At 40.8% G+C, this 20,730-nt stretch overlaps 4 protein-coding genes across 10 annotated transcripts in view; all 4 read left to right on the plus strand.

The window, feature by feature from the left end:
• LOC130184879 (nuclear body protein SP140-like protein) overlaps window positions 1-3,731 on the plus strand; it is a 36,611-nt gene extending 32,880 nt beyond the window's left edge. For all 4 annotated transcript variants that reach the window (XM_056400976.1, XM_056400978.1, XM_056400975.1 and 1 more), the window contains exons 11-16: window positions 1,314-1,382; window positions 1,464-1,597; window positions 2,268-2,385; window positions 2,463-2,537; window positions 2,723-2,866; window positions 2,980-3,731. In XM_056400976.1, the coding sequence (XP_056256951.1) occupies window positions 1,314-1,382; window positions 1,464-1,597; window positions 2,268-2,385; window positions 2,463-2,537; window positions 2,723-2,866; window positions 2,980-3,069 (630 nt within the window). In that variant the 3' untranslated portion in view covers window positions 3,070-3,731. The remainder of the gene's footprint in view (window positions 1-1,313; window positions 1,383-1,463; window positions 1,598-2,267; window positions 2,386-2,462; window positions 2,538-2,722; window positions 2,867-2,979) is intronic.
• A 735-nt stretch (window positions 3,732-4,466) lies between these two features.
• LOC130184522 (uncharacterized) lies at window positions 4,467-8,985 on the plus strand. 2 transcript variants are annotated; one of them, XM_056400471.1, is made up of 5 exons: window positions 4,467-4,968; window positions 5,119-5,187; window positions 6,777-7,069; window positions 7,874-8,158; window positions 8,262-8,702. In XM_056400471.1, exons 1-5 carry the CDS (start codon window positions 4,734-4,736, stop codon window positions 8,562-8,564), a joined length of 1,185 nt encoding a protein of 394 aa, XP_056256446.1. In that variant the 5' UTR covers window positions 4,467-4,733; the 3' UTR covers window positions 8,565-8,702. The 2 variants fall into 2 exon arrangements, with proteins under 2 accessions (XP_056256446.1, XP_056256445.1); XM_056400470.1 differs by having other exon boundaries at window positions 7,874-8,985.
• A 1,169-nt stretch (window positions 8,986-10,154) lies between these two features.
• On the plus strand, window positions 10,155-14,659 carry LOC130184694 (GTPase IMAP family member 9-like). Its single transcript, XM_056400736.1, has 2 exons — window positions 10,155-10,573; window positions 13,061-14,659. Exons 1-2 carry the CDS (start codon window positions 10,540-10,542, stop codon window positions 14,017-14,019), a joined length of 993 nt encoding a protein of 330 aa, XP_056256711.1. The 5' UTR covers window positions 10,155-10,539; the 3' UTR covers window positions 14,020-14,659.
• Window positions 14,660-14,675: 16 nt separating this feature from the next.
• LOC130184693 (deformed epidermal autoregulatory factor 1-like) lies at window positions 14,676-20,718 on the plus strand. Of its 3 annotated transcripts, none has more exons than XM_056400733.1 (13): window positions 14,676-14,780; window positions 16,112-16,336; window positions 16,531-16,590; window positions 16,723-16,856; window positions 16,959-17,012; window positions 17,131-17,179; window positions 17,314-17,517; window positions 17,632-17,714; window positions 18,612-18,654; window positions 18,782-19,114; window positions 19,213-19,365; window positions 19,460-19,568; window positions 19,651-20,718. In XM_056400733.1, the coding sequence occupies exons 1-13, from the start codon at window positions 14,717-14,719 to the stop codon at window positions 19,832-19,834; spliced, it is 1,695 nt and encodes a 564-aa protein (XP_056256708.1). In that variant the 5' UTR covers window positions 14,676-14,716; the 3' UTR covers window positions 19,835-20,718. The 3 variants fall into 3 exon arrangements, with proteins under 3 accessions (XP_056256708.1, XP_056256709.1, XP_056256710.1); XM_056400734.1 differs by having other exon boundaries at window positions 18,782-19,093; window positions 19,210-19,365; XM_056400735.1 differs by having other exon boundaries at window positions 14,677-14,780; window positions 18,782-19,093.
• Window positions 20,719-20,730: the final 12 nt, after the last annotated feature.

Here is a 20,730-nt window from a genome sequence, read left to right on the forward strand (position 1 = left end):
CTTGTTGACATGATGACATGACAATGATTGATCACGGATAGAACTAACAACGTGTAGTATTGCATTTCCTGTGGCTGCTTCACAATAAAAGCCACCACATGTTTCGCCAAGACTTTTAACGTGAAGCAGCAGCAGTAGGAAATGTTCAGTGTGACTTCATCCAGCTCTGATACGGTGTAAAGAGAGAGTGAGCTAACAATAAGCAGTGAGGCCGTTATCAAACATGTAGAATCCGGCTGGATTAGATGCATCCAGCAAAGGAAGTGGCGGACTCCCCCAATACAACTAAAAAACTACTATATACACAGAAATAATTACAGACTGTAAATACAATGAAATGGCTAAAAATGCAAATTATTGGTTGATTTCATGAAAATGTCAAGGATTATAACTTTAATGTGACTTTTATCGATGCAGAACACGTTAAAGTCACAGGACTAAATACGCTATGATTGGATTTTGTTCTAAGGGAGTTTCCTTTGCCACAAAACCACAAAATTTCACACTTCCACCAAATGCACTATAAGGTGCATTTCAGCTTTCTACTCCATCTTATAGTCCAGTCAGTCAGTTTGGCACAAATGTGTCGCCACAGGTCAGGTCAGATTTTCATGACTTTGCGTTTCAGCTGTAAATATGAGCGAGCCACCGGGATTGTTAAAGGGATAGTTGGGGTTATTCACGTGGGGTAATGTGAGGTAGTCATGTGATAGTCAGCGTGTTACCTGCAGTAGATTCAAGGTGCTGCCAGTTAGAAGAAGCAGCCGGGAACGCCATCACAGAGGCGGAGCAATGTGTTGCTGTGGGCGGGGCCAGCAGAAAAATAGGTTTTAGACACTTAATATAAAAATACCCACCAAAACAATCCAATATCCGTTTAAATGTACTCGTTAGCTTCCCTTCAAAACAAAGTTGAGCTCCCCCCCTTATTCACTCTGCTAACCTGAATACGGCAGTTCAGCGGTTGAGAAAATGTAGTGCCAAAGGAAAGTGCTGTTTTGACGGGAAGATGAACTGTTGAAAATATTCTACATGAAGCTTCATTTAAACGGATATTGGATCGTTTCGGTGGGTGTTTTTAAAAGTGTCCAAAACACATTTTATTTCTACTGGCCCCGCCCACAGCGGCACATCACTCTGCTAGTGTACCGGTGCTCCTGCTGCTTCTAACCGAATCTACTGCAGGTAACACACTGAACACGCATGACTACCTCACACAATCCCACATCAATTAACCCCAACGATCTCTTTAATCCTAAAGATCTGAACTATGAAGCAAAGAGGAAGACAATATGTTGATTTGTCCATTTCAGGCAAAAATCTTGAGGATCCACTCGCTGCTGTGTTCTTGCAGACTGTGCAGTCCAGATCATATAGACCTGGTAAGTTTATTGATCACTCAGTTTCAGACAGTTTTGCTGTATGTAAACAGAATTACCGTCATGGACTGTGTGTCTTGGCAGGAGAATCAGAAAAACGATGATGAGTGTTACGTCTGTAAAAGTGAAGAAGCAGCAGAGCTGGTGGTGTGTGATCACTGCCCTCGCGCCTTTCATCAGAGATGTCACCTGCCTCAGGTAGACGACGCGACTTTGAGGTGAGTTTTGATCGAACTAGGAGCCAAAGAAGACATAAACAACAATTTGTTTGATTTCTTTGTTTCTTCTTTTGTGATGTAGATGTTTGATGTTTTTAGCTCGAACTGTTTTAGCGAAGGTGAAAGAGATTTTCTATTATTTCAACCCATGTGAATCTTCACTACCGGCCTTTAATGCAGTGGACATTGTAATGCATCATAAAAATCAGTGCTTTCAATGTTCAGGTTTAAAGCTGCACAACTCAATATCTTTGGCTGGACCGCAAAAGCAAGGCCAGCCCTATAAACACAAATGTCCGTGACTGACTGACTGAGTGATAGAGTTGAGTGATGAAGTCACACCATTGTTGGGGCTAGCCGAGTGTTGCAGTTTCCCCGTTGGCTGTTGCTCCTTCAGCCGGCGGTGTTGCCAATTTATCTGCTGCATTTATAAACTGTAAATTTTGAGTTTGATCAGGTCATTCAAGTTCAAATAAAAAGGCCCATCGTGGCTGGTGTGATCCCATCGCCAGACGGTCTCTAGTTTTACTTACTTCCTTTAGAAAGAGTTTATTATTATAAGTGGGTTAAACAAGATAAATATAGAGAGTGGGCTATATTCTGCTTAGACTGATATATATGTATTGGCGTGTGTGTGTGTGTGTGTGTGTGTGTGTGTGTGTGAGAGCAGGGACAGCAGTCTATGGATGTGTACGTTCTGTGTTTTCCAAACCAACCACAAGTGCCGTTACAGTGATAAGATGGAGATGAAATCAGCCATGCTCCGCAACATATCACAACACATGCTGGTGAGCTCACGTCCGTCTTCAGGTCTGTCTCTGTGTCACACTGCCGTCACTCATCCCTTCTTCTCTCACATCAACAGGAATGTCAGTATCTTCTCCTGTTTCTGTACAGTGCTGATGAGGAACAAAATTTTGCTTTAGACCCAAACCTCTATGTAAGTCTCTTCCTCTGCTGTTCCTATATATTCTACCAATTATTTCATTTATATCAAACAAAGTGCACTTGATAATCTGGCTACTGAAGGAATCACGCTGTCAACAGGTCTTCGCTCACTGTACGATAGTCTTAAACTGTTGCAGATTGTTGAGCATTTCATTCATTTCTGCTTGGCACCCACAGTTGGAAAATTACTCCACTGTTATCCAGACTCCGATGTGGCTGGGCAAAGTAGTGGACAAACTCCAGACGAAAGAATACCAGACGGTTGCAGAGTTTGTGTCCGACATCCAGCTCATTTTCAGCAACTGTGCCTCATACAACCACGTAAGAAAACTGTCATGGAAAACCTTTAATTTCTAAACCTCTAAATATCAAAAGTAAAAATTAATTTTATAGGTACCTATTATTGTGACAAGGACTGTTTTGTTCTTTTACAGGCTAACGTCGAATTCCTTGCTGTAGGCGACCGACTGAAGGAGTTATTTAACGGAGAATTTAAAAAGGTGTTCAACATCTGTGAACAGTAGCTAATGGGAGAAGGTTCGAAGTATGTAAAATTACAATAATGGTAGATTTTAGTGACCTGTCCCTTGTATTTAGTCCAAATAACCAGGGGATTTTTTTTACTTGTATTAATTCTTATCCGTCTCAACTTGAAAGCTTTTTGCAATGCAAGATTGAATTTGTAAATGAAAGTGCTTATAGGTCAAACATAAAGGTCACACTCCATGAAAGTGCAACATCTGGTTTCAGTATTCAGTAACGTCACTGCTGGTGAACAGTGGACATGTCATTTTCACTTCATCCTCATACGGAAACAAAATTCAATATAATACTATATGAATATAAAACTATGTGTTAACGTGTTTCCTTTAGTGACGTTTTTAAAAGAAAGAACCAAAGGTTTAATATTTCAGTGGTTTTGCCTTCAGCACAATAATGTGTGAGTTGCTCCCAACGTTGTTTTAATTGCCATGTTTTTTTGATACGAATGTACGTAATAAAAATAGAGAATGCATTTCCATTTCACTACACAATAATTAAAGTATTCACTCATGCTCTCTCTGATGTGTAGCTTGTGGATATGTTTTAATAAATATTTTTAATGCCATATCCTTGACTTGTTTTGATAAAATAATAATAATATTCAGATGTAAATAAATAAATAAAGATTGACACTTGCTATCACTGCCATTGTGACTAATTGAACTTTAAAGACAAGAACTAGCACTAATGCATGATTAAATCTGGTAACACTTTCTATTCTTCCAGATAATGTCTAAATCATTTCCATGTAATTCGGTGCTAATTAGAGGAGAAGAAAGTGTTGAATTCTCTCACACAGCCATCGCTAAGTTTATTATAAATGCAAAATTTCAAAGTTAGACATGACCAAAAATGTTGCACTTGTTTACTCGGTGTGCATTAGATAACACTTAAGTTTGTACCAGGTAAAAGGGAAAGTACAGACGGTGCTCATTTGGTATTCCTCCAATTAATTCCAGTTAATACTTTTAGTCAGTGTAAAGTGCAAATGGCTCCTTTAAACAGAATGAAGAATAAATGATAACTTGGGTTTAAATTGAGTTTTTCTTTCAATTAAATTTCCCTAAAAACTTGTGCTCTGTTACTTTTTGGTTGTTTGTTTTTCAGGAAACTGAAGAAAATTATTACGATATTGTGAATCTAAAGTTTACTGATACTACAAACCTAAACTTTCAATTATAACAGGATGACAGAATGATGTAAATGTATTTCACATTATTGCAGTCCACAAAACTACAGATTTTGTCCTCTTTTCTGGGAGTGATTACATGAAGTGTTAAACACTCACATTAAAGTCGTTTTGAAGCTTTTAACACGTGCTGTATGTGCGCTCAGCTGACGTCACTGCCAGCAGCAAATCTGTGCTGGGAGCTGCGCAGCCGCTCTGCGCATCCGTCGGCTGAGGTGGACAGCGCAGCCATTTCCCTCATGAAAAACATACATGGAGGTGGCGTCAGTCCATCACTGCACGTAACCGACCTGCCGCGCGGGAGTCGTGACTTTAGCAGCGCGTGCCGGGGCTGAACTCCGCATCACCGGCTGAGATCCGCGACCTGCAAACTTTCTCCCAATTGTAACGCCTGCGCAGACAAACGCGCTGCTCTCTCTCCTCCATTTGGCTCATGTGTTTGTTCCCGTGTCAGACATGGAGGGGAATCTGCAGGGAGGCGGCAGCGACCTCGCGACAATGCATGTGAAAACTGAAGCGGTGGATGAAAATTCATCTGCGCTGGTTTTGGGCAGCCAGGAGCCGCCTGCATGCAGAGGAGGAGGAGGAGGAGGAGGAGGAGGAGGAGGAGGAGGAGGAGTGGATCAGACTGCAGGGGAGCTGCCTGACACAGAGCTGCACGCAGCCACGACAACTGCTCCTGTGCTGCTGTGTGAGTGCCCACAGGAGTTCATTCATCCTCATGTTTGTCTGTTTTTCTCAGCAGTGAAAAATAAGATTGAATAAAATGCTGAAGGCTCATTTCCACACTGGTGTAATGTTATAACCGAACATGTTTTTAAATGATCAATATCGTCATTAGATCCTGTGAGTACCGACCGGTTCTTCACCACATCAGGGGATGGAAAAACTTACCTGAAGATAGCTCCAGGTAACGAAGCATCAAAGTGGGATGATCATATTGTTACCATTGTGATTGTTTAACCAATTAGGTCGATTAATCAATTAAGCGATAGTCAGCACCTGTATGTGTAACAAGAAAAAGCAAGCAGTATTTGCATTTATGTCAACATGCGTCTTAAAATGTTGTCAGGTGTTCATCTAAGGTAATAATTTAATGAACAAACACAATCTGCTTTAACTAATAAAACACAAATCGCTGTATTGTTCTTCTCAATATTTAAAACATTCAAACATTCACAGTGTAGGCTGGAAAAAGTATGTGGAAAAAAAACTGTCTACCTGCTGAAGCTCAGGAGAAGCTGGTGATGCAGCAGGACAATGACCCTGAACATCGGTGTAAATCTGTTGGAGAGGCCCGACCCCAGAGCCCAGACCTTAATCCAGCAGAAGCTGTGGAACGAGCTGAAGAAAGCTGCTCACACCACAACAACCTGCTGAAGCAGCTCCAAACTTCCTCCTGAACGCAGAGCAGCTACTGAAGAGGAGGTTCAACCAGTTATTAAACCCCAGGGTTCACTTACTTTTTCCTCGAGCACTGCGAATGTTTAATGGATATATTCAATAAAGAGACGAACGATTATAATTGTTTGTGTGTTATTAGCTGAAGCGCTTTGTTTGTGTCGGTGCTTGTGACTTAGATGAAGATCACATCACATTTTATGACCAATTAATGCAGAAACCAGGTCATTCCAATGGGGTCACTTACTTTCTCTTGCCACTGTATTTTCATAGTTTGTCATTTTTGCAGAAATAGTGAAACAGCCTCTAAAATTATATCATCATCATATCATTGTAAACGTAATATTTTATTTGGTGTTTGGACTTTTGGTCGAGCAAAAAAGGACATTTGAAAATGTCACATTTGGCTAATGGTTTAAACGCTTCATAGACTAAACATTTAAACATTAAAGTTAATCAAAAAAATATTCTGCAGATTAATCGATAATGAAAATAATGGTTAGTTGCAGCCTTACTGTGAGCTCAGAGCAGTATTTTCCTTACAACTTATATCATCAGAACAAAAATGATGAATTCTTTTGTAAAAGTCGAGCTCTTTAAAGACGGTTCTTCAACTCCTCCAGCGGTGCGAGTGTTTTCAGATCCCTAAGACGTCAGTCCAAGTAGAATTTACATTAAAATGATCGTGTATTTTCAGCATATTTCATGTTAAAGCTCCTGAAAACCTGGTTTTAAATCTTTAAATTCATCTGTGGTTATTATTTATTGATATTTGAACAGCTGATCTGCTTCGTTAGGACTATGTGAGTGAGGTTTAATCAGATTTGATCGACACACAGGTGTATGTGACACCACCACCTTCAAATAAGCCCCACCTACTTCAAACCAGAGAAAGACTGAAATGTGAAATAACCAAAACTGTTCTAACCTCGGCGGAAACGATGTGTTCCTCACTTAATACATTTTCAGGCCGTTTAATTATATATCAGTGTATCGTGCTTTGATATTTCAAACCCGTCTAGATATGAAGCGACCTCACAGAAACTCTTGAGATTCTTCTTTATTTTAATCAGAATCACTTGTGTCCTCCTCCCCCAGCTTCGGTGATGCCCCCTGCTCCTTCAGAGAAGACGCTTCCCGCCGGCTCAGATTTCTCCTCCAAAGCCGTTTTGTGTCTGATCGAGGCCGTCGGGCGCCGCTGGGGTCTGTACGAGACCCGGGAACGCTCGCAGCTCTTTCAGAGCGTCCAGGAGGAGATGGCTTCAAAGGGCCACGTGCTTCCTGTTGAAAAGATCCGCCGCAAATGGAATAACCTCATTGTCACTTACAAGAGGGTAAAAGATCGCAGCCGGGAGACGGGACACGCCAAAACCTCCTGGGAGTTCTTTGATGTAAGTCTAAGAGTAGGAAAAGAAACCAGAGTCCATCTTTGTAAAAAAGCATCAGACATTTTGTGATATTTTCTAAATAATGTTGGGGCTGATTTGGTAACCGGGGCAGGAAATGGAACCGGATCAGGTCTGAGTTCCGATCAAGAAACCGAACTCCATGTTTACCCATTGACAGCTGTGCATGCAGATGTTCATTCGTGTGTAAGGAAAGCTGCATTGATTGAATAAATCTCTCATTGGCAGACTGTTGCGCTCTACTTCTTCCCTTCTCATGTCAAGTTCCTCGGACGTTCATACATAGTCTCTTTACAGCTCTAGAAAGGTGAATACTTCTGTGAGTATATGTCACCTTAAGCAACCGAAACTAAGTCCTGCAATGCCGTCTTTGGATTTCTCCACAACCTGAAGCAGTAAACAAGTTGGTGAAGCAAGAGCGATAGTCTGCATCTAAAGACTTCAGAGGGTCGTGTTTTTATCTTTTATAGCGTTGCGTGGCTGATTAGCTACCTTAGCATGCTTTGCTAACTAACTTCCTGCAGTACTCTAGCATTACTTCCAAAAGCAACGACTGTGCCATTCGTTAACTATTTTGCTGGGTGTCAGGTTACGTTAGAAAAACACCAAATTAGAAATGATAAAGAACGCACAGCCCCCGGTCAGATAATAGCACTTAGCACTTGCATATGTGAAGCCTAGTGTTTGAAAAGTCTGCTCTGTCATGTGAATGGGTTCTTAGAGAGATGACCTGATGATCAGCTGATCTTGAATTGTTTAATTATGTCCTGTTCCCTTTTCTCACTGTAGCTGATGGATGCCACGCTGTGCGACACCGTCGGCACTCAGATCATCAACAACAAAAGAAACAAAGGTGGCAGCACCGTTTCCACGCTGCCTTGTCCTTTGGCTAAAATTGCAGCGAAACCACAGCTTCCACAGCCCCCCACCATCATCCGCCCCAACGGTGACTTTACTGTGACTGGTGCTTTGGAGTCAGTAGGTCAGGGAGCCGCCACCAGTCAAATCATCAGTAGCACTTCTACCATGAGCTCAGTGACTACAGCGACCGTTAGCCCAACAAATACCCCAGAGGTCAAGCCCCTGATCGTCCTCAACGGTGACATTGTTACCACCAGTATTCATCCAGCCACCATTGTGCCATCTCCGTCTTTTATCTCTTCACCTTGTTTTACAGAAACAGCCTCCACGTCTCCTTCCCTTGGCGCGACCAGTCACACAGACCTCAACACATCACGCTACGGAAGCCGCAAAGCTCCTTCCTTCTCATCAGGTGTCATCCCTTTTCGTCTTAGTGCGGCGCCAGTTAGCAACACTCAGAAAATCCTCGGCCTCTCCTCCTCTTTCTCCCCGACGTCCTCCTGTCTCACTTCTTCCGCTGCCACCTCGTTATCAGCAAAGACAATTTCAGGAACTGAAGGCCCGAACCAGAAAGGAAGCGAGGAGCAGAGCAGCGCTGTTTTGCTCCAGGAGATTCTGAAGCGTCAGGAGGAGCAGGCCTACCTGGATCGAGTCGCTCGCCGCAGGGTGGAAGCCAGAGAGAAGAGGCGCGAGAGGAGGGAGGTGCGGATGGCAGAGTCCCTCGGCAGGATAGCCACAGCCCTGGAGCTGCTCTCCTCCAAACAGGACACAGTCATTGCCCTCCTGCAGAGACTGGCTGACCGGAAGTGATGTCAGGTGAAAGGCTGGAAGGCAGCGGCTCTTTAACTTTTTTCCCATCCTGAGATCATGATTATGAAAAAGGTCTGACACTCAAACAATCATAATGGAAATACAATCATACGAACTGCTCACTTTTCTGAATGAAGGATAAGTGAAATGGTGTGTTGTTTTCAACACGCTTTACGTTTAAGTGCATCAGAGTTGCTGCACTCACATCCAATAAAAAGATTCTCCTCAAATGCTCAGTTAATATGATTTTGTCTGGGTGAGCTACACTGGAAAGATTTTTATTGTTAGAAACAAAGTAAAAGAACAAAATAAAATGAATGAGATCTCCATTTCTTTTATTAAAAGAAGACTGAAATTGTTTTACCTTCTGCTTGGGGCAAAACTTTAAGAAACTTAATTAGGAATTGTTACCATGTTTACCAATTATTTCTGTATGGTATATTATTTAGAACATTTCATAATAAAATGAGTAGTGGAAGAAAAAAATACTCATATCCTTTAGTAAAAGTACCAGTACCATTATCAGCGAAAGTACATCAAGTATCAGAAGTAAAAGTACCTCTTCAGAAAAATGGCCCCTGTGAACGATGTGAAGTCCTGGACTTATTGCCGTTGTTGTCCCTGGTGTTTTCACACTCCGTCAACTTTTGTACAAGATAGAGACACAATGTCAGACATTAAGAAATATCACAAAATAAGCGCAAACATAGACGACTGAATCTCAAGAACAGACTATAGAACAACTTTATTCCATTCCAAGAATACAGAGAGTAATCCTCGCCCACCTCAGTCTTGAATCTGTGAAGATTTAAATTTGCTGCACTGCCTCTGGTATTGTGAGTGAGTTCCTCCCACCTTCTTAAAATAATGTAAAAAGCTAGGAGCACACCTGTCCATTAAACTAACTGGGAGCCAGTTAAGTTGTAATAACTGACACCTGCTGACATGACTCCATGGCTCAAGCCTGATGAAGTTGAAATACTTAAAATGGAAATACTCAGGTACAGTACTCAAACCTGAAACTTGTACCTAAATGCAGTGATTGAGTAAATGTCGACGAGAAACTGAACCCACTGTGGAGCTCTCTAATAGGACATCTTCTAAACCAAACATATCGGCCACTAGAGGGGGCTTTTTATCTACTTTTATCCACTTGGTTGTTGGTCGGCTGAAGTTTTCACACATCTTCAATAACCATAGGTGTAAATAGTTTCCCTGTCATTTGTCACAATGCATCAACAACTCAAAGGCTGTTTCATGATCAAAGTTTGATATACATGTATGAATTCACTGCAGTGAAAGAGCCACAGTCTGTACACAGACGATGATTAGACTCAGTATGTAGTTACAGTATGTAGCTTTCATTTGGTTCACATCAGTTCACAGCCAATGCAAAAGAATGCATTCATTTTCTCCATCAAAGCACTTTAAATCATAGCTATTTAAAGTAAAAGTTTTACTGTTCAATACTTTTATTCCACTAATCATCTTCTAGGAAAAAGATTTAGACCATTGAACCTGTGAAACTTGAACTACAGGATCAGTGTCCTGCCCTTGTGACATTCACTGCTCACACTTTCACTTTCAGTCTCCTGGTTATAATGTGTGTTTCTCAACAGCTACACAGCAGCAGGAAGAGGGCTGAGGAGAGAACCAATCAGAGCAACGAAACTTCACAAAGACCTTAGAAAAACTTTATACTTTAGAAAAACACTGACACTATATTTAGCAGCTTTAGTGATAACACATCAGCTTCATCTGCTTCTGCCGTGACCCCTGACAGCATGCCTGGTCCAGAACAAAAGGATGGGGAAGAAGGTAAGTGTGAAAATGAACTTTAATCCCTCTTATATTTATATAAGTTCATTATATTTATCATCTCCTACAATTATCTGTTATTTTGGTTAAGCTTTTAGCTGCCCATTCAGAGAAAAACCTTCTGGGAATACTGAACACAATAACTTATATATTCTGAAATTAAACTGTTGCGTCGGTTTAAAATCTGCTGATCTTTCATGGGACAACTGTAGCCACCAACCACTTATTTAACCTAATCGCAGGAGTTATTTTTGGATGAGGAAGAAAGCTAAAGGCAATGTCACAGGAATTCTTGTCATACAGGTTGAACAACTGCAGCCAGGTCAGAAACAAGAAGCGTGGTTTAACTGGGGAGTGTTTTTGTTTCCAAGACTAAAGCTCTGAAGTTAAAGGAAGTAAAAGACATTCATTGATTTATTTATTTATCTAAAGATCAGGTACCTTAGATTCATGTCTTGCTTTTGTCTCAGTTATAGTCACACCTGGTGGTATTACTCTTCTGCTTTCCTTTGCATATGTAAGATGAGATTTGGAGTATAAACATCTTAATATGGCAAAGTAAAGTATTGTTAATTCTACATAATAACCTTTAGAAACACATACTTCACAGTCCCATAGATATAAACCATTAGGACTCCTCTGTAAGTAGGTCAACACTGGATCTTAGAGTCAATAGTTTTTGTTAATAATTAATATATGTTGTCTTTGTAATTTTTTACATACTAAGTATTTGAATTTCACACAAGAATTACTGAAGATTTTTAACATTCATGGGTCAATTTTAACACATTTTTAAACGAGCCCACAGGTCGTTTGTGCAGCAGCTTATTATGACCCATAGTTACGTTTTGTAGTTAGTGGTCGCAGAAATTACGACAGGACCAACGGCAAAAGCGCGGTGACGTAGTATAAACGAGACAAAATCCATGGTAGGAGGTGGATGTTGTCGATGAATGGGTCAACAAAACACAGGAAAATGACTCAGGATATCGGTGTTCGATTCCCATGTGAGGCCAGATTTTTACATCGTTTCTATTATCCATGACCGTTCGTTGTTATTATTGTAACCATGACAACAAAGATTACTGAAGTTGAGGAAGTACTTATTTTAACCCACATCATGATCTTTTCCCAAACCCTAACCGAGTAGTTTTAGTGCCTAAACCTAACCAAGCCAGGACCGTTACCATAGTAACCACAGAAACGTTCCGTACGTCGCTCTCTGTATAGTCGCGTGTTTATCTTGGTAACCATGACAACCGAGGTCCAGTAAGCCTGCCGCCGAAGGGGCGCTATTTCAGGAGACACTCCTATGGGTCGTATGAGAGCATTGAAAAAACGACCTATATGGTTGTTTAGATTGGAGGACTTGTTGGGAGAAATACAAAACCAAGAGAATGTTTCACATATGAAAAAACATACCAACATGGAAGTTTAAAATTATGAATAGTTTGTCATCAATCATTATAGGTTCATTTAAGGTATACCCATCATCAAATTATTAGAGTAAGAAATATTACAGTAAGATATTACTCTTTGTGTCTTAGAGTTCAGACTTTAGTGAAAACTTACACTTTTAAGGAAAAACTGGAACGTGACATGCTGAAATATTTTCATCACAACAATAAGCCTGTGTATATTCTCATTTGTCCAGGTCATAGTATCCTAAAGGAGTTTTTAAATCGAAAACAACTGGACTAGGTTATTTGTCTGTGAAGACGTTTCACCTCTCATCCAAGAGGCTTCATCAGTTCGTGTACGCATCTGACCAGGCTAGGACTGGTCCGAGGACTGGTCCGAGCCATCTATGTTAAAATAGAGAAACCATCCCTCAACAGGGGAGGAGGTCTCAGACACCACCTATCTCCAATTTACAATGCTGCCCTTTCATCCCTTCCCAGGAGACTCAACAATCTAGCCTCCAAGAATAACAACTGTTCACAAGTGACATGTGACTCCAACGACTGTCGTTATAACACAATAGAGCACTAACGAAGTCGAAACCAATTTTCCACCAACGACAGTCATGCAAACGACTGTCGTTGACACTTGGAGCACAAAAGGGAACCAGTGACATCATCATCCTTGTGAACGCCCACAAGAGGTTAAATACCTGGGTCTCCACACCAGAAAGTAGGACCAGTCCTAGCCTGGTCAGATTCGTACACGAACTGATGAAGCCTCTTGGATGAGAGGTGAAACGTCTTCACAGACAAATAACCTAGTCCAGTTGTTTTCGATTTAAAAACTCCGTCATCACAACAATGGAAAAAAAAAAACAGACCAGCCAGGTCATTTAGAAAAACCTACCATATACGACTTTCAAAGGGTTAAAACACCAAGTTATAGGATATACTCCACCATATACTGCACTGGGCACCACATTCAGTGTATTGACCTGTACTGTATACTACCAACAGCAACAAATGTTGAACAGTATTTAAGAACAAAAACTAATGTGAAATGAATGATTTGTTGGATTGACAGAGGTAAAGCCCCGGAGGATCATGCTTCTTGGGAAGAGTGGAGCAGGCAAGAGCTCGAGCGGGAACACGATCCTCGGTAAACAGGCGTTTAAATCAGACATGAAGCTGACGAGAGTCACTCGACATTGTGAAAAGGGTGATGTGGAAGTTGAGGAAGTGCCTGTTACTGTGATCGACACACCAGGGCTTTTTGAGAAAGATGGTGACCAGAAGGAAATAACTGGAAAGATTCTGCAGTCTGTCAGATTCCTTGAACCAGGACCTCACGCCTTCGTATATGTAGTCCCATTAGGAAGGCTGACTCAGGAAGATCAAAATACCATCTCTCTGATCCAAACAATGTTTGGCCCGAGAGTGTGGGACTACACCATTGTGCTGTTCACCCACGGGGATCGTCTGCAAGGAAAAACAATAAATGACATCATCACCGAGAGTGATGACAACCTCCGCAACTTCATACGTAAGTGTAGTGGCGGCTTCCATGTCTTCAACAACAAAAACCCAGAGGACCTGGACCAGGTGACCGGCTTCATGGCAAAGATCCAGACCCTGGTCGCCCTGAATGGAGGGAAACATTACAACAAAAAGCTGTATCCCACAAAAGAGAGGAACATCAGGGAAAGACAGGAGAGAATCCTGAAGGAGAAAGAAAAGGAAATCACCAACACGGAGAAGCAGCTGGAGCAGCATTACAAGGGGGAGGAGCTGGAGGAAATGAGGAAGGATCTGTGGAGAAAAGAGGAGGCAGCAGCAAGACTGGCTGCAGAGAAGCAGGGCATATACGTGGTCCTGTCACTGTTAGTGCTAGCAGTGGTTGTGCTGATCACTGGTTTAGCTGTTTGTTCGGAAGCAGCTGTGGGGCTGATTGTGGTAATAATCACTTGGATTTTCTTTAAGGGTTTTCCAACATTTTTCAGAAAAATACCTAGCTTTCGAAGTATACTGAATAAGATCTCTTAGCTTTCTTGTTCCTCTGTGAATAAGGGGGGTTGGGTGAACAATTGAGGAGGGGGGTGAGGTGGAGGGTTCAGGGTCACATACTGTGTACAGGTCAGAACCAGTGGTAGATGATAGTTTGACAGTTATCAGGGGAAACTGTATCTGTCGGTTCTAGACCTCATTTGACTTTTCTCTGACCTGATGTATAATCTGAAATCGATCTGTTTTCCTGTTTGACTTGTTATAAATGATTGATCAATGCTTTTAATCTGCTGATGAACGCTTTCATTCTGTTTCCTCATGCTCCATTACAGCTGTTCGTTTGTCACAACATAATACGAGACATCTAATGTGATATTTCATCTTTTCCTCTCATTGTATTCTAATAGATTAGAGATTGAGCCATGTGATGCTTTACTCTTTCTTTTATTACAGTTTAAATTGGTTTGAAGTCTGGCCTCTAACTAATTTAATCTCCTTATAATTGATTGCTCATTTATTAATGGTTGACCACTGATTACTCTAGACAATAACTGATCAACTGATTGTTGATTAGTCGGTATTTTGACTTTCTCTCACAGTTTGACAAATGTTTTGGCATTTGTTCCACACATATATTCATGTTTCTGATATCCGTTGGAAATAAATGCTAATTCTCTAATTGTGATTGTTTTGCCTGTTTTTTGGTTGGTCAGCTGAAGCTCCTCCTCATCCAGTCATGTTGTGGGCGTGTCTGCTGCTCAGAGTTTCACATTCATTTCCTGTGTTAAGGGGCAGCAGAGGTAAGTCACTGAGTTTATCTGTTGTTATTCTGCTGATTGCTGAACAGATGTTAAGTCAATTTTGTGGTTTCATGCAGTTTTGTGAAACAATTCTACATGATCATAATAAACACGCATAAACCTGCGCAGGTCTGCAGCAGCCGGGGATGGATTTGTTGCCGTTGCGTAACGTCATGGATAAAACTGCAGCGTACTGTGAACAATAGAGCCTACATAAGAAATACTGACTCTATTATTCTACTTTCCCGATCAGACGTGGCGTCCAGGAGAAGTTCCCCTCGTTTGCAATAATGTCTGCAGTCTCTCTCTCTGTTCGCTGCGTGTTAAATAATCCACATTATGAAACACGCTATGATCGGATTGTTTGTCATTAAATCTTCATTAGTCAAAGTCACAACCGCGGATTCGTCATTAGAGATTAAAAGGAACAACTTGAGGAGAGGAGTGAAGTAAATTGTGGCGGGTTTAATCTCCTCTCTTCTTCTTTCCTGGCTCGTCGGTGAAAAGCCTCTGACCGGTTCCGTTTCCGCCTCATTTACCGTCAACACACAGCGACTGACCCACCGCGAGTTTCTGGTTTTAAAAAAATGTCTCTTTCTTTACGAAGCTTCCTTTAGAAATTACAAGATTCCCGCGGTTTTAATTTGTCTCAAAGCTGTCGAACTTAAAAACAAAGAAAATACCAAGAAGTAAGATGCGACCAATGTCTGGAATATGGATTTAACACTTGGGACTGTAATTTATTAAGTGGAAAAGAAGGTGGAGAGTTACATGGTGTAGAACAGGAATATCGCATTTTACACAGATAAACACAGTCTAACACACATTTACATTTAAGTGAGTGTGTGTGTGAGATGTGTTGATTACAGATGGAGAGATGGTGTCACTAATGATGAATTGGGTACAAACATCTGTGTACTAAAACGACAACAACAATAATAATATTATTAATAATAATAATGATAATAGTAAATTATATAGCAAATGACTGTGTTTTATGAACTACATGCACACCGTCCCACCGGGAGGACAGGTTTGGAAATTACAAACAAGTTTGCAAGGGATGGCTGAAGTACAACAAAAACAAAAACAAAAGAAAAAACAAAAAACAATTGTAAGAAAAAAGGTAAAAACAAAAAAAGTGGTCTTGGAGTCACGCAGCTTGAAGAGCTTTGCGGACAAAAAAAAAAAAATGCAGAAAAGTTTTCAGAACAAAAATGTTCCTCCGTTCGTTGGTTTTTGAGCGTTTGCTTCTCAGGTAAACGGTCACAGTTTGTCCAGGTGAAAAGGCCTCAACAACTCAACTAAAAGCTGTGTGTGTTTCTTTAAAGACGACAGAATGAAGACGAGAAATAGAATCATTAGTGATGACGAAGAAGAAAGAGAAAAAGAAAACAACGGCGGGGGCAGGAGAAATAACCAGAGGAAAAGAAAGAGAATCAGTTACATTGAAGATCATTATGCTGATGAAGGAGGTAGGGAGGAAGATGAGGAAGACAACGAGCAGCTGGGCCCATCTGCCCAGAGCACCCGACACCAAAGGGCGCAAGTAAATCGTGAGTCCATTTTCTTTTTTTGAATGTGTTTTCTCAGCAGAATCTGTAGTGAATTCTCCACAGAACATCGTCTATGACCTGAAAACACATTCACAATATTTTCTTGTAGAGTTCTGATAATGAATATCCTGAAAGTCAGCTGTGTGTGTGCATCACCTGTGTTGTGCACTAATGTCAGTTCATGCTAAATCTAGGCATGCATGTGACCTGTGGAGGCAAAGAGGGCATCCTGGACGTAGAGAAGCTGGGCAGGAGTGAGCACAAACTAAAACTTTAAAGTTCACATCAGAACTTTTTAAAAAAAAAAAAGTTTTTAATTTCTTTATTCCTTCATCCTCTTCTCTTTTTGTTTGTGATGTGTTGCTGGACGGCGACGCTGTGTTCAGGTGAGGACTGTATTCAGTGTGAAAGCCACTGGTTTTCTCCGTCTGCCTTCGAGGACTTTGCAGGTAAAGGCTTCTGGAAAAAATGGAAATCAACCATTTTCCATAAAGACAAACCTCTGCAAACTTTGTTTGAGGTAAGACTTTTTTCTTTTTGTCTTTTGTTTGTTTCTTTATTTCTCATTTCTTTTATTTAATCAAAACCAGCACTAAATAATTAATAATCACCATTATCACAGAAAGGAATATTAACCACTCAGGGATACAACAGGAGAAGAACTGACACCACGAAGGTAACTTCACTTTTGAATAAGATATTGATTGTGTAAAATAAATGTATCATACTCAATATCTACTATAAACTATACTCTCCGATACTATGTCATCAGATTTTTTTCTTAATTTCTCCAGCCCAAGAATTTCCTGTTGTCGATTTCAGATTCAGAAAGCTCCTCTGAAGGTTTGTCTTCACGTTCTTGTTTCTGCAACTCAAACCAGAAATTGAATTAAACTCGAAGCAGAGTGCACGCCAACTTACGATTATTCATTTTATTACAAAGTAGTAATTAAGATATTAATGTATCTCTGTCAAAGTAATAGAAATACAATCTGAAGAAGAATTGGAGGACGATGATGTTCTAGACGAAGACTGGGTTCCGAGCAGGGAAGAACTGGTGCCGGAGCTAGAGAAGGGAGAGGAAGAGGAGGAAGAGGAGGAAGGGGCTGATGGAGGAGAAGCTGAAGATGAGGACGTGCCAGCTGTGACTGATAACGGCAAAGCCAACAATGTTTTTGAAGGTGACGTTTCCCACAGGAATCTGTAGAAGCACGATGATTGACATTAATGTTGGCATGTTAAGCTACTGAGTCGCTTCTTTTGTGAACGTATGAATTTCACTCTTCTTCTTTCAGAAATGGAAACACATTTGATCCTTTCAACATCTGCGAGAAGTGCTCTGCAGCCAGCTGTGGTTGTCCTGAAGAGGCTCAGAAAGGTGAGATGGAGAGAAATTCTTTCTTTCTTTGGATTACGACTCAAAAACACCTCGAAAGCTTTTCACACCATTAATGTTTCTCTCAGGACGAACTGAAGTAACTCACTGAAATCACTTCCACGGTCACTTCAAAGCTTCAGTTAAACAACTAGTTCAGCTGTTGTTTAGCATGCTAACTAAAGTTTAGCTAATGTTAGCATGCTAAACAACATACTAAGATGGTGAACATGGTAAATAAACATGTTATAACTTTGCCGTTTTGGGCATGTTAGCATGCTAATGTTAGCTTTTAGCACAGAGCACATGTCTGTGTCTAAGTACAGACTGAAGCTGCATTCAGACGGACAGAGGAAGACTTCGCACCAGTCTGGATGTATTATAAGAACTGAATACTGGACTTTATAAATATAAAACCCCCGTGAATTAAAAATTAATAACGCAAAGAGTAATGTTCATTTTCACTTTTCTTTTCATGTGGAGGTGCAGGTCATTTCTTTGCTGTAAATCACTTTGTGCAACATTTCTTATATGACAGTTGCTATACAAAGTTTATTATTATAATTATTATAATTATTACTATTATTATTATTATGTCTATGGGGAAAATGTTTTTTCATTGCAATACTGCAAGAGGCCACAGGACAAGTCGGCTAAATGGAGGTGCTGTGTCCAGCTGTTAATACACGCCCCTAACAACCATTTTACAACTGTACCAAGTGTAAGCTAGCTTGCAGCAGATGTGCCGACTGTGTTAACGGGAGTGTGTCTGTGTGTTTGTGTTCAACTCAGCGACTGACTCAACTCAAAACTCACAAAAAAAACTTTGTCCACATTGGTTTTAGTTTTAAAACACATCACCTTTGCTCGGTTGGTGATTGTGTGTGTGCTCTGCTTCAGACCGAGAGTGACCGACAGTCCAGCTGCACACAGCATTCACAAGGTCTGTAAATGTTATTTGTCCAACTCGAGCCACCAGAGGATACTGTAGTGTGTAATTAAATCAGTCTGATTTAGAAACTACAGTAACCCCACTTTGTAACTCCAGCAACTCTGTGGTTTGTGAACAGAGAGTTGGTGTCAGCCGCTGGAAGAGGGAACACAGAGTGAAGAGGAGAGAGAGCACGACGGTTCAGCAATAGACGACGTTTACACCACAGCAAACATACAAACCGACACCTGCCAGATGTCAGGTATTCAGGAAGAAAGAAGTAAAAGAGATAAAGGAAAAGATGGACAGACAGAAATCAAGACTGAAACGGGAAATTCTCCGAGATCTGCATCAGCTACTTCGTCCAAACCTGACACCGTTAATAAACCTGTAGACACTCCATCCATCAGCGGCCACACTGCCAACGCCTCCGTCACTGGGACACAAACAGGTTTTGCTAGCGACATGATAAGTTGGCATTACATGAAGATTCAGTTCCTTCTCTGGTAAAATGGTTAAAAGATATTTTTTTTTGTTTAATTGTAATTTTTGTCTCCTTGTTGGAAGCAGAGCATTGTGGGAAAAAGGAGGAAGAACAGAAGAGAAAAGAGCATCTTGACACGTCAAGCTCTGAAGCCGACGTTCAACCCTCTGCAACTGTAAACGTCCGAGACGCAACCTCAAACACAACGACCACACAGGACGAAAGCACAGAAGCAACGAGTGAGTAGCTCAGAAAACATATATATTCTCTGTTTTTATGTCTTTTTTGTCTTAAATTACAATTTTCCATAAATGGCTTCGACTATCCGTGCAGGAGATTCCACTAAACCTCAGAGAGCGCCGGTTGATGACCCGGGACACACAGGTGCCACAACCTGCGGCCGTGATGAGGCACAATTACAAGTGATGAATCAAGACACAAGGTAATGTCTAATAATCACGTTATTTGGATGAACGAAGATGCTTAATTGATACTCATGGCCGTAAAATATTTTTCTTCCACAGAGATCCGCAAACAGCCCGAGCCTCGGACACGGAGGGGGGTCCGTCCTCTAGACGCTCCGCTAGCATTAATCTGGACACACTGGATCTTGATCAATTAAAGCGAGAGAAAATAAAAATGCAAATGAAAGTTTTAAAACTACAAGAGGAATATTACACTCTGAAAATTCAGGAATTTAGAAAGTAAAGTTGTTTATGTTTAGGTTGACAGTCACTTATGGACGAAGTGGGACAAGCATTATTCACACCTATTGCTTCATTATAAACGACAGGTTACTCAGGAATCACGGAGTTTGTTGTTCACTGCTCCACCTTAAAGGACAGTATGTCATGTGATTTTAATGAATTTACAAAAAGCATTTGATGCTGTGGCTTTGTATCCATCAGCACTGAAATGGTTTTCTTCATACTTACAAATATACATTTACAATATATATATATATGTACATACATATACACAAGTATTGCTTGGAATGATTTTTATTGTTGGTTTTATTGATGATGGTACACATTGTGTTTTTTATATGGATGTAATTGTAGAACGATATGACTGACTTACCTGGACGGCTGCATCAGAGCTGTTGTTTTTACATAAAGGAAGGATGATGGGTCTTTGCTGTGTTGTCCTTGGGTTCTCTCTCTCTCTCACCATGATGAGACTCCCTCAGTGGGCGGTGCTTGCTGTTACCTCAAAAGCAAGTGGTGAGCCGTCGGCAGGAAATCCCAACACACCTTTCTGTGGAAGGTGTGTGCATGTCTTTGCCCGAGCACCACCTCTGTGCTGTTGTGTTGTTTTTTCTAGAGCTGAACACTTTGCAGATTTGTTTCCTACTCTGCAGAAAACACTACAACACTGGGATGAGGATGATGAACATTTGAAAAAGAGAAATGGGTGTGCTCTGACTCTGAAAACGATAAGTAAACTAGTGTATCAACAGAGTCATGCTTTTATGTTTTATGAGAAAACCTGACTCAACGTCTGGTGACAACAGGAGTTTACTGTTTCATTACACATGACAAGGACACGAATCAGCTGTCACTGATGTCAATATTAAAATGTTTTGGAATATCTTTATAATTTAC

The sequence above is a fragment of the Seriola aureovittata genome, chromosome 17 (assembly GCF_021018895.1).
Source record: "Seriola aureovittata isolate HTS-2021-v1 ecotype China chromosome 17, ASM2101889v1, whole genome shotgun sequence".
NCBI classification, from domain to species: domain Eukaryota; kingdom Metazoa; phylum Chordata; class Actinopteri; order Carangiformes; family Carangidae; genus Seriola; species Seriola aureovittata.

Bases quoted from the DNA above. Each gene is read 5' to 3' on its own strand.
- LOC130184522 (XM_056400470.1), top strand. From the start codon at position 4,734: ATGGAGGGGAATCTGCAGGGAGGCGGCAGCGACCTCGCGACAATGCAT. The intron at 4,969-5,118 runs GTGAGTGCCCAC...TATCGTCATTAG, and splicing joins AACTGCTCCTGTGCTGCTGT to ATCCTGTGAGTACCGACCGG. The intron at 5,188-6,776 runs GTAACGAAGCAT...CTCCTCCCCCAG, and splicing joins TTACCTGAAGATAGCTCCAG to CTTCGGTGATGCCCCCTGCT.
- LOC130184693 (XM_056400733.1), top strand. From the start codon at position 14,717: ATGTTGTGGGCGTGTCTGCTGCTCAGAGTTTCACATTCATTTCCTGTG. The intron at 17,715-18,611 runs GTGAGATGGAGA...GCTCTGCTTCAG, and splicing joins TCCTGAAGAGGCTCAGAAAG to ACCGAGAGTGACCGACAGTC. The intron at 18,655-18,781 runs GTCTGTAAATGT...GTTTGTGAACAG, and splicing joins CTGCACACAGCATTCACAAG to AGAGTTGGTGTCAGCCGCTG.
- LOC130184694 (XM_056400736.1), top strand. From the start codon at position 10,540: ATGCCTGGTCCAGAACAAAAGGATGGGGAAGAAG. The intron at 10,574-13,060 runs GTAAGTGTGAAA...TTGGATTGACAG, and splicing joins ACAAAAGGATGGGGAAGAAG to AGGTAAAGCCCCGGAGGATC.